The sequence below is a fragment of the Ictalurus punctatus genome, chromosome 13 (assembly GCF_001660625.3).
Source record: "Ictalurus punctatus breed USDA103 chromosome 13, Coco_2.0, whole genome shotgun sequence".
Classification (NCBI taxonomy): domain Eukaryota; kingdom Metazoa; phylum Chordata; class Actinopteri; order Siluriformes; family Ictaluridae; genus Ictalurus; species Ictalurus punctatus.
Genome location: NC_030428.2, coordinates 6,236,469 through 6,253,459, shown reverse-complemented (window position 1 = coordinate 6,253,459; position 16,991 = coordinate 6,236,469). Strand labels below are relative to the sequence as shown.

General features: G+C 39.0%; 1 protein-coding gene across 1 annotated transcript; it reads right to left on the bottom strand.

The window, feature by feature from the left end:
• Positions 1-4,994: 4,994 nt before the first annotated feature.
• prdm9 (PR domain containing 9) lies at positions 4,995-16,508 on the bottom strand. Its single transcript, XM_017484168.3, has 6 exons — positions 16,351-16,508; positions 10,608-10,718; positions 10,213-10,484; positions 10,049-10,116; positions 7,693-7,883; positions 4,995-7,496 (listed from the first exon to the last, which is right to left on the bottom strand). Exons 1-6 carry the CDS (start codon positions 16,364-16,366, stop codon positions 5,557-5,559), a joined length of 2,598 nt encoding a protein of 865 aa, XP_017339657.1. The 5' UTR covers positions 16,367-16,508; the 3' UTR covers positions 4,995-5,556.
• Between the last annotated feature and the right edge of the window lie 483 nt (positions 16,509-16,991).

The following is a 16,991-nucleotide window of genomic DNA, read 5'->3' as shown; positions in this document are numbered from 1 at the left end:
TGGCATGGGTAGAATTTGAAATTGGCACCTTTGGCTTAGCTGTATATGGCTGAAAACAAATAATTAATTGATTGGTTGACTAATGATGAATTATTTAAATCTACATGTCTGCATGATAGTGTTCCTGTAGCTCAATTGTGGATTGTGGAAATGGAGAGTAAAATAAACCTTAAACAAAACATATGTAATGAGGAGCCTGCAGTTCTTTGTTATGATACAAATATTATATTTCATCTGCAAGCATGATTGTAAGACACCAATTCAAACCTTTTGACTGCATCCCCAATCATGCCAAGCTCAATCTAGCCCTGTAGTGAAGGATACTGTAATATTACCCTTTTTGTTTTCAGTTTTAAAAAAAAAAAGTATTTATTGGGAAAGTAAAAGTAGATTTTTGTTTTGATGAGTCCATTCCTTTAATCCATGTTCAGTTGCCAAAAACATTACTGAACTTTGTGAATGCGGCACACATTGGCCCTCATTTATTAAGATGAAAATGAATGGATTTATGTGTAAATAGTGCATAGGAGCATTTACACAAGAAATTTGGTATTCATAAAAATCACATAAATTTCAGAAAATGTTTGTATCCTACTCTAAGGTGACCAGATTTTATTTTATTTTATTTTAAAAAATGAAAACCATTTCCTAGTTCAGTGGTCAAAATCTCTTTCTAATCTCACTTGTTATATCTATGAATTAAAAAATGTGAACAAAATATTTTGTATGTTTTTTTTTAATCATTTCATTCTTTTGTTTCTAATTCAATTAGTTGAATTGAATTACTGTAATTCTAATTCTTTCTTTTTTCCCCCAACAATGAACAGAGGATATTAATGGCATAAAAGTGAACAGAACAGATAAAGAACAAGGAACTACTTCAGCTGATTTCACGGCATCTAAAACATGGAATAGAATTAATAATGTAAAACGTATTTACAATGATTGGTTTGAAAAAAATGCACAAAACAATATGCTCAGTACCATGTTGTGATCAGTTCATTTCACTAGGTGACTTTTGCCCTACTAAACAAGTAATAATTGTAAAATAAATACCCAGTGTACATATTTCTCAGACAAATGTATTTTCCTCAGGATTGCTCTGTCTTTGGCCAGTTTCTCCATGAACTCCTGCCAGGGGAGGTTGATATTTATCATCACAATAAGAATGGCTTTGAGAGTTGAAACAGTGAATATATTTCTTGATGCTGTCCATATGCATAATTCATCTGAGAGAACACTCTCTCGACTGGTGCATTACTTTCTGCCAAACACATGGCAACCGATGATAATTTAGACAAGTTAGTATGCTGGATGTCATGGTCTTGAAAGAAGCTGAACACTGTACTCCATCGCTAACAAAGTGGTGTTTCATTTGTTTCTCCATTTTTTAAGTGATTCCCCCTGTAAGAACTCTTGCAGGCTAGTGACTTCATCAAACAGTGAATCCTCATTGATGGTCACATTAGTGCTTTTCTCCTGCAGCTGCCTTCGGAATTTCTTCATGTTGAATTTGTTTTTTCAAAAGGAGACATTGCAGGTCTTTGAGATCGTCTGTGTGCTTGCCCCATGCTTTTATGTAGGTTACTGCAGTTGTGAAGAATGAGTTAGATGTTTTGAGAAAAGACTCTAGCAATTGCTGTTTTCCACAAGCTCTCGGAGTAGTCCTCTCACCAAAACAGGAATGAAGTCTTCATCACATCTTGCTGCCAGTTTTGCCTCAAAGTTCCTTAGAACTGCAGCAGTCTCAGTAGCACAACGGACCTGTCCTTCAAACATTTTAATTGCTTCATGGAATACAGTTAAGTTCCCATGTACAAAGGCCAGCCAAAGTTCAGTCAGTGGATCTTCAAAGATTGTTCGTAGGTACACAGAGCATTTGTCTTCTGAAAGAAAAAAGATTTTAATGGCTCATACATTTGTGGCACTCTTTCAATTGCAGGGAGCATGGACAGACAGTGAACATTAATGTGACCAAGTATGTTATGGTATTCCTGACCAACAAACTCACAAAAGCTCTTTAGTCTTTCAACTCTGGCTGTGAAAAGCATCTCAACATCAAGAGGAATCAGATCCAAAGCTGTTCTGGCTGTTCTGAATGATGTGGGCAGGGCAACCTAAGTCATTTACATCCCTCTGCAGAGCAGGATTTCTTGTGTGGACATTGACCCTATACTGAAGCATATTCAGAGTTGGTGTTTGTGTTGTCTGCAGAAAATGCTATTATTTTGTTTTCAAGGTGAAATCTTTGAATAACCACCAAGACCTCAGCTGCAAGTTCCTCTGCTGTTTCCCCTTTCAGTTCAATAAAATCCAGCAGTTTTGTTTCCACAGATATGCTGCCATCATAGATCTTGCAATATCTGATGACTACTGGCATTAGCTGTACGTGTCCATAGTTGGACACATCAGTGGACAGGGACACGTACTCAACCTGTTCTAGGTCCTGTGTTACCAGAGAAGTTCCACAGGGTGCAAACATGTTACTTACAATGACTCTGGCTCAGAGTTTCCGTGTCATTAATAACTCATTAATTCCATTTTCAGAAACTTTTGTAAATCTGGCAGAAATTTCAGTTTGCGTTGCGCAAATATTTATACACAACTTTACTAAAAGATTGATAAAAATGCAGCCAATTATTAATAATATATTTTTGGTGGAGGTTGTTTTTGTACACTGCACCAGATCATAATAAATAGTGGTGGGTTTTTTCAAAGTGTGTTTCTCTATGGTGTTACAGAGGAGAGTGATGGTTAGGGGGAACAAATGCAGCAGAGGTGTAATTCCCTGAACAGCTTTCCAATCAATTCTCAGGTGGGTCAGTTCCAAGACACTGCGGTATATATCTTCCAGGTGATACCAGTGAAGGAGGCCATTATTAGGCTGAAAAAAACCCCAGACATATCAGAGAGTTAGCAGAATCTTTATGAGTGGCCAAATCAACAATTTGGTACATTCTTAAAAAGAAGGAATGCACTGGCGAGCTCAGCAACACCAAAAAGTCTGTAAGACCATAGAAGACAAGTAAAGTGGATAAATGCAGAATTATTTCCTTGGTGAAGAAAAACCTTCACAACATCTAGCCAAGTCAAGAACACTCTCGACGAGGTAGGCATATCATTGTCAAAGCCAAGATTCAAGAGACGCCTTCATGAATGTAAAAACAGACAGTTAACCTCAAGATGCAAACCACTGGTAACACTCAAGAACAGAAAGGCCTTATTATGAATAAATAAATAAAAGCCTTCCCAGTTCTGGAATAAGATTCTTTGGACAGATGAAACTTGTACCAGCTAGATGGGAAGAGAAGAGTATGGTGAAGGAAAGGAAGGGTTCATGTTACAAAGTATACCACATTATCAAACGTGGTGGAGGAAGGCATGGGCATGTATGGCTGCAATCGAACTGGGTCACTGGCGTTTATTGATGATGTGACTGCTGACAGAAGTAGCAGGATAAATTCTGAAATGTATAGAACTATACTTTCTGCTCAGATTCAGTCAAATGCTCCAAAACATACCGTGAAAGCAACCCAAGAGCTTCTTAGGGCAAAGAAATGTTATGTTCTTAAATTGCCAAGTGAGTCATCTCAACCCAATTGAGCTGCTTTTCACTTACTCCAGACAAAACTGAAGGTATAAAGACCCACAAACAAGTACCAACTGAAGGCAGCCGCAGTAAAGACCTGGCAAAGCATTTCAAGGGAGAGATCTCAGCATTTAGTGATGTCCATGGGTTCCAGACCGCAAAAATTTATTGACTACAAAGGATTTGCATCATACTATTAAAAATAATAATACTTATCCTTATATTCGATCGTTTGTCCAAATACTTTTGAGCCTGTGAAAATGAAGGGACTCCAGGTGTAATTCCTACACAATTAATGCAATATTTTTGTTAAACCCCTTGAATTAAAGCTGAAAGTCTACACGTCAATCACATCAGGATTGCTTCATTTAAAATCCATTGTAGTAGTGTACACAGGCCAAATAATATAAATAGTGTCTCTGTCCAAATACTTATGGACCCAACTGTATGTAATTGTGGGAGTATAAAGCCCAGATAACTCCTCTGTCCATTTGGGAACCTAAATGTAAAATGTCTAAGGTATGAGACACCCTTCAGGTAAAGTAAATTATGAAGTAAATGCTGAAGATCAAAATCACATTTATCAATTCCAGGTAACATATTTATTATCAATTTTCATGGTACAATACTGCATGCACTAATAAGTTGTTAAAAAAAAAACTTTTAAAGCCTAAATTTATTTTTAACGGTAAAGCAAATCAAGATATTAGCAAGCTTTCACTAGCTACTGTATAATAAAATCTTTTTTTCCTTTTTGATGTTGAGTTTTTGTAAACTAGAAATGTACATGCTGAATACATATAATGCATATATGAATGTCTATTCTTAACTTAAGGTAAAAGAAGGTAACTTAATTTGAATTTTTTTATTAAAAAAATGAACAAAAACTGTAAACTGAACTAAAGTTCAGAAATGTGACACTAAAACATGAAGAAATAAAAATTGTCACAAATGTAAAATGCCATGACATTTGATATTTAGAAACTTGAGTTTGACCGATTTAAGATGCAATATTGATAGTGTAAGACGAAGGTCAGAAGTAACAGTTACCTGCCTCTGCCATTTCATCATCAAAACAATTCCTGAATATTTTCACAAAATGTCTGTAGTTTTGATTGCCTTCCTGCTACACCACATATACCCATTCATTACTACAGCCATTCTTGGATGCATGTGATATATTTGCAAACAGATTTTTGGGAAGACACGTTCATTGAAAACTAACTGATCTGGAGGTTTGAGAGTCATCAGAAAAGTTGGAGTTTTCTGAACCTGTGTAACATCTCTCACTATTTGGGTTCATAACTACATGTAGTAGGTGTAGCCAAAGTGAGTGCATCTGCATTGATATTTTAGAATACATTTACCACAAACTGTAATGTGTCCATCACAACAATTCCAGGTGTTCAGTATTTACAAAAACTTTTATTAAGTATGATCACATGAATTATTTCCAACTCACTAAGATTATCATCTTTAAGGCTTTATTAGATGTCTTTTAAGAGCTGGAACATCTGGTAGGCTGGAATACCAGGAAAATCACAGATCACGTGCCCAGGTACATCTAATACTATTATTTTAGATATATAGTATCTAAAATATACTCTAGACTTGGTATGCTTAGTGAACACATTTTCTTTAGTAAATTTATAATTATGTTACCTGTCAGATGCACTGCTAAATAACTAACATCAATCATTCTCTTGAAGCACTTCAAACTGTTTTTTTTTTCATTTTGTGCAGACATATGGCATTTTCCCTTAAGTATTAGACAATATGAACATTGTGCCTTTCCATTCCAGTCTAACAATCAAATGCAGAAATGAATGTGTTTCATTAGCGTGTCCATATGGATACATGCTGAATTTTAAAAGGAAACATGTTCAATAGAAAACTAAGTCATAACAGACATTACGTTAGTCAATGAATAAATTGACTCAACAGAGTCATGGTTTTGGCTAAAGTAATCAAGAGTGCATTTTCTGATGATGCCGGGTAAGGTGGTAACGGCGGGCAAAGCTTTTGCCACACTGTGTACAAGGGAACAGTTTGGTGCCCTTGTGAAGCTGCTGGTGGGCCCTGAGACTCTGTGGCCGACTAAAACTTTTCCCACAGTCAGGGCACTGACACGGCCGCACACCTGAGTGCTTCTGCTCATGCCGTCTCAGGTCACCTGACTGCCTAAAGCTCTCACCACACTCAGCACAAAGGAATGGCTTCTCCCCAGTGTGTGTGCGCATATGGACGTTCAGTTGTCCTGAGTGCACAAAACTCTTATCACACTGTGAGCATGCATAAGGTTTCACCCCTGTGTGAATGCGCTGGTGCTGCTTTAAACTGTTGAACCAGCTGAAGGCCTTACCACAGTCAGGACACAGGTACAGCTGGTCCCCTTGTCTGAAGCAAGCATGGTTCTTGAAACCCCTAATTGTCTGAAAGGTCTTGGAGCACTGAGTGCAGCTATGTTCCTTGGATGGTATATCACCCTCATTAAAGCTCAGGTACTTTGTAGTCATCTCTGGGTGGTGGCGGCGGATATGTTTGTACAGGTATCGCTCGCCGGTAAAGGAGAAGGGGCAGTGGCTACAGGGGTAGATGGTGGCATTGGCCAGTGCTGTGCTCTGGCGATGGGCTCTGTGGCGAGAGTGGCTTTCCTGATGGCGTTTCAGGCCAGAAGACTGCGTGAAGGACTTAAGGCACAGTGTGCAACAGTAGGGCCTCTCTTTGGCATGGATGGTGCGTTCATGTCGCCGCAGGTTGCACAGACGGCTGAAATAGAGTTCGCAGCGAGAGCAGCCATGAGGTCCATCGCCCTGCTGAATGCAGTCATGGCTTTTCAGAAGATGGAGGTGGCTGAAGGTTCTTAGGCACTCGCCACAAACATGTGAGGAGGTCTCTTGTGGCGTTTCCTGTGGCTGTTTGCTGCCTGCATTAGTCCACTGTGAAGCTGCTGTACTCTCATTGTCAGGAGCAGTCTGATCAGCCTCTGAACAATTGTTCTGATTCTCCTCTTGAGCCGTGTCCTTGACTGGCTTCTGGATTTGTTTTTTTTTTATTTTGGGGGGTCTGCCCCGAGGTCGGCCCGTAGGTACTTTCCTCTTCTGATTCCCAGCCCTATTAGAGTTTAAAGCTGATTTTCGAAGCTTGGCTGGTGGCTCATAAGGAGGGTCATGTTTGTCTGATGAGTTTTCGTGTTGCAATGCTGACTCAGCATTAAAAGATTCATTTTCAACTAGTTTTAGATACTCTCCATGGTGATGTCTTTTGAGATGTCTGTAGAGGTTGAGTTTGGTTATGAAAGAGACAGAGCACTTAGAACACGGGTACACAGCATCCTCTTTCTCAGCTTGCTGTGTGCCAGTTTTTCTCTCTTTTTCACCTTGGTGGGTCTGCTGGTGTCTCTTCAGCCCTGTTGCCTGACTAAAGCATTTTCTGCAGTGGCTACAGCAATAAGGCTTCTCTTTTGAATGAATTGTGCGTTGATGTCTTTTTAAGTGGCACGACCGCAAAAATATTCTCCCACATTCACCACATTTGTTCCTTGAGACCTCGACAACACTGGTATTTCCCTGGTCCGTTTTGTTCATCAAATCACTGCTAATTTCATGTGGCAAATCAGTTGGGTTTGATTGCTCTGTCTGGCCACTGAGGGTAGGAAATTGGCTATGAAAGGATTTTGTCATTTGCTGCATTTGAGATGGAGGTGGTGCATCAGAGGCAAGTAGGCAATGATCCAAATTCATGACTGGTGTCTGGTCAGTAGGCTCAAGAGCTTGGGCTTCCAGCAGGTGTGGGTACTCATCTGGGTGTGAGCGCCTGACGTGTCTGTGTAGGTAAAAAGCTGCTGGGAAAGAGTACTGACAGTAGGGACAAAGACAAAGCTGAGAGGCATCTTCATCGCTTCTTCCTAAAGAAAAAAAAAAAGAAAAGAAAAGAAGAAAAAAAAAGAAAAGAAGAAAAAAGAAAAAAAAAAGGACCAAGCATTAAAAAATGTTTTTAACATTTGATCTTTTACCTTCAAGCATCATTTGCAAATAACCACCAAAAGTGTTTACACAGGAGATATGTACTGAAAACAGATTACACAATAAATGGCAGATTACCTATAGGTGTGCACTTCTTGTCCCAGATTTTATCCCATGTGGTGCTAAGGCTTTGTGCGTAGTCCTCTGCATACCACACTTTCAGCTCTTGCCCGGGGTAGATGGAGCGGCAGCAGCGGAACAGGATGCGCCCACCCTGCTGAAATGCCACCAAGTTTTGCTCATTCTCGTTCCGTGAACAAACTACATACCTGAAAATACAGGGACGCTTATGATAATGATACATATACAAAAGATAGTTCAAGTGGTGCTTTTATCCTCATACCGGTAAATCAGAAAATATATATTTATTTTATGGCAAGACTTGTACAATGCCATTCTGAAAACTACATTCACTGTAGAAAAATGTCTCATCTGCAGATTGTGTATCTGTACACAATGCACTAGCTTAGTAAAGTAATAATGATTAATGGCTAGTTGAGAGAAGCCACCGAACAAAAAGCAGTAAATAATTTGTGGTGTTTAGCCTAGCTAAAATTTTATCGTCAATCGGCATCAACTTTCAACATTGATAGTTTTGCATAAGTTGATCTGACAAGAATGACATTTGACCCTGTTCTGACAACTATTCTCATTACACAGTGAAGTTCCTAATTTTAGGAAATCTAGTTTCCTATTTTACTCACACAGCGTTTCCTATTTTCTTAACTTCTTATTTTATATATAGTTAATATACCCTAGGAATAGTACTACCATAGTAAAGACAATACAGGACAGTGAATGTGCAGAGTAGAAGATTACCTGGTCTTTTTCTACTCTTCACCTGTCCAGTTTTGCTGGGTCTGTGGCAATGTAACCTCAGATTCCTGCTTTTGACACAATTTTTGTGTCAATTTCAAAGGTATTTCAGAGGACAAATTCCCCAGCCTGCCCCTTTAAGGCTACATAATATAGTCTACACAATGTCAACATTTCAGGTTATTCAGCAAATATTTGAGCAAATCATGTTGACATTGACGAGGACATTGTGTCATCGCAAAGCTACCTGCTAGGCAAACACACCAGCTGGGTTTCCATTTAAACATTTCTCAATTTTAACAAAATTTATGAAAAGTCAACAAAAGACAATGCAACACAGTGAGTTTCATGAAAAAAGACTGAAGTGCCATAAGTGACTGAAGAAGAAAAACCACAATAGCCAAAACTACATGACCATTTTTTGTCCATCTACAAAAACAAAAGAGAACCAAAAATGTTCATTAATTCGTTCATGTTCAGAACCTGAGCAGACTCCTGGTGCATTTTCAAGTGAAAAATATTAGCAGTTTACTCCAATGTTAAAATGCAGAGCTCCAGAACATAGACAAAGAAAGTACAAATAAATAAGGTGTTATAAGGTTTTATCTACGTAAAGAGCCATTTTGATATATGGGATAGTTTTGACATCCCATATACAGTGCTGTGTAAAAGTATTTGCCCAAGTTCTTCTGTTTTTGTGGACTGCTTTAGCTCAGCCACATTGGAGAGTTTTTGAATGAACTGCCCGTTTAAGGTCCCGGGAGAGCATCTCAATTGGTTCAAGTCAGGATGTGACCAGGTGGACTTACTCCTATGATTTGGATCATTGTCTTGCTGCATAATCCAGTTATGCTTGAGATTCAACTTACAGACTGAAGACCAGACATTCTCCTTTAGGATTTTATGGTAGAGAGCAGAATTCATGTTTCCCTCAATTACTGCAAGTTGCCCAGGCCCTGAAGCAGTGAAGCATTCCCACACCATGCATTCCTACTGTCACCACCATGCTTGACCATAGGTATGATGTTGGCCATGAAGGGATGCACACAGTCAGCAACAATGCACAAAATATTGACTGTGGTATTCAAGTGATGATTGATTGGGTTGCCAAGAAAACATTCCCCAGAACATTACACTACCTACATCAGCCTGGACCGTTGAAACACGTCAGGGTGGATCCATGGATTCATGCTGTTGACACCAAATTCTGACTCTACCATCTGTGTGCCTAAGCTCTAAGGTTTTCCAGTCTTCAACTACTCAAACCAGTATATAGTAGTATAACATGGTAAAACCTGGCAGGACCCAGTACTAAATGGTCAATAAGGACAAAAACATGCTGAAGGAAAAAAACTTTTGTCAATTTTAAGATTATATTTACATAACAAAAATTGTACTTATTTGCAAAATGAACTACAATAAATACATAAATAAATACATTACAGACTTGTAATAAATGCATGTCTGTTATCTTTGTAGTATTTTGAATCCAGTTGACTAGTCGGCCAGTATCATTACTGTGAATGCAGCATGTTTATTAATCTTTCTAAGCCAGGTCATTGCACTGTATAGGTTGCTGAAGCCAGTGTGTGGGCCAGAAAATTGAACAACTACTTACCTCATCCAATTTGAATGAGTGTCCCTCTCTGCATCAATGTAATCATACTGGTCACTCCCAGAGCATATCTGAGAAATTAAGAAATTACAGGTATATTTCTAACTGCTGCAAATGCTTATGCCAAAAACTGTATGAACCCTTTCCCAATAACCCCCCATACTTACCATCCACGAATAAGCACTTTCTAGTGCCTTTTCCATGTTGATGACCTCTCCATCAAAAGGCCCAAAATGCATTCCAAGAGGAACAATTTGTCCCTGGTTAAAAACACCTAGTCCAGCCCCAGGAGTTGTTGATCTACCTATGACTAAGCCTTGGGGAAGAGTGAGAAGAGCCCTCTGAGGAACTCCCATAGGTGTGGGAGAGTCATAGGTGAACAATGGTGGGCCATGAACCTCACACTGGTCTAAATACATTTTATGGCAGGTTTCACAGTCTGTAAAAGAAGGGAATGTTAGGGGAGAAGCAACAAAATGGAAGTGAAAAATCTAGTGGTAGGTAGGTGAACAACTGTAGACCCAAATGCATATATGGTGGTAATAATGAAAAGAAAACTCACAGAAATGCTTATCATTAAAAGCATATTCTTCTTGGCTCTCCTCTGTTTCTATATTGCAGACAGTCACAGAGCCCTGTATTTCTAAATTCTGGTCTTCACCTGATGGCAATCCTGTTAAGAAGCAACATATTTTTTTACGCATTTATTACTAATGCATATGGAAATATTTTACAGACAATTTTCTAGACTACGTATTCATATTTGCAATTGCTTTTTCTATTTGTGGATGCATAAACTGTGACATCTGCACAAAAATGCAAATCACGTATTACCACTTGCACTTTTGTTTACACGAACGTACAATGTCTGCCAACTTCCAAGGGAAAAGCAAAGTCCATTTGCAATTGTGTTTCCCATGTCTTACGAGTTATGACCCTGTCATATCAAAACAACAATTACCCAGTTTGCCATTTCCCTTCCACGGTGTTGCATATGGAGCCTGCCAAAATTCAAATGGAACTGTAATTCCCTTCACACTTGAATTTCCGATGACGTGGACAGAAACCTGTCGATCAGTGTTAGGAGTGGGAGTGTACTATAGGGTGTGTTTGAACTTATAAAACGGATTTTTATCCTGCTTGGATATGGAAAAAATGTAACAAGCACTCATCAGAGCATTTAATAAAATGACTGACTTCATGAAGTCATTAAAAAAAAGTCTTGAGATGGGAGCAGGATTTTATTTTCATGTTAAATGTTAAAATAATAATAATAATAATTAAAAAAAATTAATTATTGTGAATGTGTGGTAGTCCTTACTAACTGCCTGGTCAGGCACCACTAGTTTGGATTTAGAAGTTTACATGTATGCATTATATTTAATTTTGGGAAACAGAACCAACTAAATTACTTAAAAAATATTTTAGGCAGGTACAAACAAAAGTGGGAATTAAAAAAGGTACACATGTTAAATAGAAACCAAGTATAAACTGGAGTGGCAGAATTCACACACCAATCTGACAGTGCTGCCATTCCTACATCTTAAGGCTATAAACAAACATTTGGATTGAACAGTGTACGCTCAACAGATACAAATAAGTCTTTTTTATTTCAGTTTTTTTTTTTTAAAGAATAAAGCTTGCATGAAGGGGAAACTTTTTATTTTCATGCGATGCAGGCAGAAGCAAAGGTTCATTAACATGATAGGAATATAGGTACGTCAGGGGTTTGCTCCAGTAGCCAGAGCTAAACACTGCCTTACTGAGCTCCAACAGTTTACAATTTCATTAGTCAGGGCTCTGAGCCACCAAGTGGACTGGCATGCACATAGCACAAGGCAGCAGGTCATCATAATTTAAATATTTCTTCTTAATATGTTTACTCCATGGCAAGGTTTCATAAGAGCAGATTGTTATAGTTAGAGTTATACTAGTATTCTGAAACCAATACCACATTGCATTGACATCACACAAAGGTCCATTCAGTGGACTGGTGAAACAGTTCGACGTTCATTAAAGGCATAGAGAATCCTTGCATGATCAATAAATCTAGTGACTTCTCGTTGAAAGCCTGAAGCATTTTCATTGATTTATATTCCAAAGTGTCAAGCGGCGCATGTGCCTCAATTTGAACCAAGTTTAGCTAATATTTTACTTTAAATGAGTTTGCCGTGGTTTTTTGCTAATCTAATCTGCCTATCTGACTACTAAGCTGTTCAGTCATTTCTACAGACTCTCTCCACACATCATGACCAGCTAGTGTTTTGTCTTCTGGGAGACATGTAACTATCTTATTTAGCATCTGAAGGGCAGTACTAAATGGAAAAAAAAGAAGATCTTTAAACAAAATAATAACAATTTACACCGAGCATTACATCCCCCTGGCTCTCAATGTATCGTGTCGCCTTCTTGAGCATCAGTGAATGTTTGCACCTTATGTAATAGTTGTGTACGAGTCCCTCAGTCATCCTCAGTGTGAAAAGATGGATCTCATCATATAGCCACTGTCGGAAAGGGGTCAAATATACAGAAGATGCTGGAAAAGCAAAGAATGTGCAGGACCTGGAGGATTTTTCTGAAGAACGTTGGGCATTTTAACTGCTCAGGACAAACAAGGGACTCATGAACAACTCTCACACAACATAAACACAGTCGCTGATCATCCAGGTAACGACACACAGGATTAATAATCAAGCGTAAACTTTTGAACAGAGTAAATTTGATAAATTTAGCTGTTATCTTGTCTTGTGGACTATATGTAAACATCTGTTATGTGAAATAGTTTATTCAGGACAGAACTAAATATAAAATAATGTGATTTTTATGATCCCTCTTATTTTGTTAAAAGTATTAAGATTTAACAGATTCTGCAAGGGGTATCTAAACTTTGGGGCACAACTGTATGCTGTTTTAACACCATATGTATAGAGCACAATTTTGGAAAAGGCTGGTTTTATTTATTTATTTATCAAGTTAAATGAATTTTTAGCCAATGTTAATATGACGGCCTGGACAGAGTGTTAAACGATCTGCAGCTGAGTGCTAGTTCAGACTGCACATCCATTCTTGTACTCCTTGACCTCAGTGCAGCTTTCGATATTGTAGTTGATAATATTCTCTTACACAGACTGGTAAGTGTCACAGGATCAGTACTTAAATGATTCTGACAGACAGTTGTATAATACTTTGTGAAGTTGGCCAGATACAGAAGAACTTGTCCATGCAGTTTGTCACCAGCGGTTTTAACTTCCAGAAAAGAAAAGAAGGAAAAAATAAAAGAATAGGAATGTTGCCGCTTGCCTCCTAACTCGAAATAAAGAGAGAGATTATACAACACCCATTGGACAACAAAAAACACATTTAGATTGCTCTTATTAGGTTTTTAACATGCTTAGCAGAGTGTTTTTGTTAACTATAAATTATACGCCAAATCAATTTTTAAGGTCAACAGATACTGGCTTCTGTACTGTTCCTTCTTACAAGAAGAAACTCGCTGAAAGTGCTTTTAGTATCCACGCTCCCCAGGTGTGAAATTCACTCCCAGTCTATATTCAGACGACACTCTCAATAAACATATTTAAAAAGTATCGTATAGCACATTTTAACTCTCATTTTACTGTTTATTACTACTACTATTATTTTCCATTAAAAAAAAAAAATCCTAATAGTAGAAAGCCTTTCTAGAAGAAATTGTTTGTCACACATGTACATTACAGTACAACAAAATAGTTTTCTTTTCCTTTACGTCCCAGCCTGTTAGGAAGTTATGATGATGCGGTGCCCCTGGAGCACACCGAGTTAAGGGCCTTGCTCAGGGGACGACAGTGGCAGCCTGGCAGCGCTGGGCACTTTTCAAAACAAAATTATATCTGTGTTTATATTCAAGTTATTATTCCCACAGTGAAACACGTAAGTCACACTGTTTTATTACTATTCTTTGACTATTCTTTGCTGTGTAATTCAGTAAACTCTGGTGTGGTTCATGCAGTGCCTCCTAGAAGATACGCTCACATTACGTGTGGGTAGGAATACTTCCTCCCGCTCGAGTGTCCACGCACAACGTCCTAACCTGCTTGCAGAGACACGCTCACAGAAGTATGAATCAGTCCTTAATCCGAATTTGGTTAAACTCGCTGGAGAAATGTCCCAAGGTATCATCAATCCGATTCAGGGTACACATCCGGATAGGCCTCTCAGCCAACCAATCAGTTTTCGCCTGACGCAGAACACTACAGATACGCACAATGCATAGTTAGCTCATGGGAGGACTGTCGTGAGCAGGTTCCTGTGCGTCACGTTTAGGTCTGTCACAATAATTACTTTATCAACTAATCGTACGGACATGACCTCGATAATTTTTGCAGACCTGGATAATGCCCGTTGTGTTCCGATTGTGTTTGTTTACATAAGAACGAATGTCAGCATGTCATGTTCAGCGAGTAGAGACGGATGCAAATGCACCTTAAGGGCCTTTCTTTCAGACTGAGCGTGATTAAGCGACGCAAATGTTTAACGTGATGGCGCTCTTGAATAGAAACAATACATCCCTATGGAGCCACTTACATCGGACACGATCATTTCCAGCACAACAAAGCCACATTAAGCCACATTCACCCTGAACGGTGAACCACTGGAAATGCACCGTGCTGAACATAAACTGATATGGTCTTGTGGACCAGGTCCAAACCTTGACGACGTCACCGAATTGCAGACCTGCAGGACAAGCTGAAGGTTTAAGGTGCAGTGTAGGACAGAGCTGAAACAGATAGGAGTGGGCGATACTGCAAAATTTGGCATCGCCGATACGGTACTTTTTACTTTTAAAACATGTACTTGAACTTGCATGTACTTTCCTGTAGGGGAGGACGGCGTGTCCTGACTTATGAGCTGAATGCATCATTAATATGCTAAATCTGAATACATTTTCATGACCACTAACAGATTGTGATTTTGTGCTCTGAACGCACCTGTAATTAGTCATGTGTATGTTAAAAACTCAGGACAGATTTTAAGCAAAAAATAAATACATTTATTAAATAAGTAAATATTAAATACTAATATTAAATATCAATATCTAAATAAATCACTGGAAAAGAAAACACCTTAGTATCGATATTTTTATGAGGGGCTCGATCCTTTCGACACAGTTTCAGTTCCACTTCCATGTGTAGGTTATTTTAACATGTAGAAAAGTTCTGGACGCAGGTAATCACCGAACCCAAGCCGCTGTTCCGGGTGTGGGAGTGTCAACTGGTCTGTGCGCGTGCGACTCTATATTACAGCTCATAACAAAGCAGGTCAGTAAACCGACCAGAACATCACTGCTACACACACAGAACTGACCTGTCCGGAATCAGCAAACGGACACGAATCAAAGCCTTAACTAAAACCCAGTGAATATCCGACTCTGATCTACAGTGCACGTTAAGAACACGAGCGCGTGACATAAGGCCGCAGCAGGCCGGCGGCTCCTCGCGCGCAAGCTCCGTGCTCAGAGTGCAGTGTGTGTCGCGCGCACCGGTTTCCCGGTGAACCTCATCTGGAGGTCTGTTAGCACTCACTCACCACTTTAAAACGATTCCGACAAAATGCGAACTAGCCAAAGCAGTAAGAATGGCGTGGACACCGAGGTTTCCGCTCCCATCGAGGGAGGAGTTAAAGGCCGCCCCGAGGCTTCACCGCCTCGCGCTACATTCACCTCCTGCTTCAGTATGAAACCAAACCACAGTCCTTAATCAAAGAATGTACATATAACTCAACCGACTGCTAACTGAAATGATTTAGTTCATGTTAGTTAACTAGGCACTTAATCCGCGATGTTGAGCTAGCGTTAGCTTACTAGCGCAACGTTAGCTGAAAGTTGTGTAGGGACAATAAAATATTTTTTGAAAGGTGATTTGTAACGTTGTCATAACACTTCCCAAATAATAATAATAATAACAACACACTCCTCTCCACTGTGGTCACAGTATAAACATCTACTGTCAGAGCTCTGTGTGTGTGTGTGCGCGCGCAGGGAGAGACCAGGACACCACTGTCTCCGCGCTCCGCTCACACTAGCACCAAGTGCTATCTAGCTAACTGTGTCGGAAGTTACAGGTATATTATCTACTCATTACAGTCCAATTTTTATCTAGGTAAAAATAATAGTGAATATTTCAGCTGTTTAAATCGCTGTGAATTCTAGCTTTTATAAAATGATGAATGGCCGGTTTGTGAATAGTTTAATGCTATCTAGCTAAATGAGCCGACTACTCGCAGTTTGTAATGCTTTAATAACCCGGTTATATAAACACCCCACTCACCTGGACTGTCAGCCATGGTGGAACTGTTCCACAGTACTCATAAAAATCAGAGTATAGCTATGTTTTCTTTCTGTTTTAATGTTTTTAACGTGGACTTTATAGTTAGCTTTAACTTAGCACGACAGCTCTCTAGTCCTGCGCTTTCCTCAACAAGGAAGTTGTCAGTGTTCTTCTTTTTTAGCAAATGACGGTCTGGACCGAATTATTGCACTTATTGCCATCTAGTGGCCATGAAGTAGATGAGCATATAATTCAAATGTCGGTATTTTGTTCAAACTAGTGTTGGTTGTTAATCCACCTTCGTCGAGTTCGAGTCGAGACCAAGTCTTTAACCAGTCAAGTCTGAGTCCAAAAGGGGCTGAGTTGGACTCAAGTCCGGGTCCTTAATGTTCGAGTCGAGTCCGGCTGGGTCCAGAAAGTATTTAACTTGAAAAATGATTTGAAATTGCAATTGTAAACTCAACATTGAGCTGTTAAATTAAAATTTCAACCTTCACAAACCAATGGAAACATAAATGTAACAAAAAATACCATTATTACATCAGCACCTATAGTTTGTCAGATAGTTTCCTATATATAAAAAAGTTTCAAAGAAAAAAGAAAAAAAAAGGAATATAGTGGTATATGTTGAACTTTTATTA

Bases quoted from the DNA above. Each gene is read 5' to 3' on its own strand.
- prdm9 (XM_017484168.3), bottom strand. The intron at 10,117-10,212 runs GTAAGTATGGGG...TTAATTTCTCAG, and splicing joins AAAGTGCTTATTCGTGGATG to ATATGCTCTGGGAGTGACCA. The intron at 7,497-7,692 runs GTAATCTGCCAT...TTTTTTCTTTAG, and splicing joins CAAGAAGTGCACACCTATAG to GAAGAAGCGATGAAGATGCC.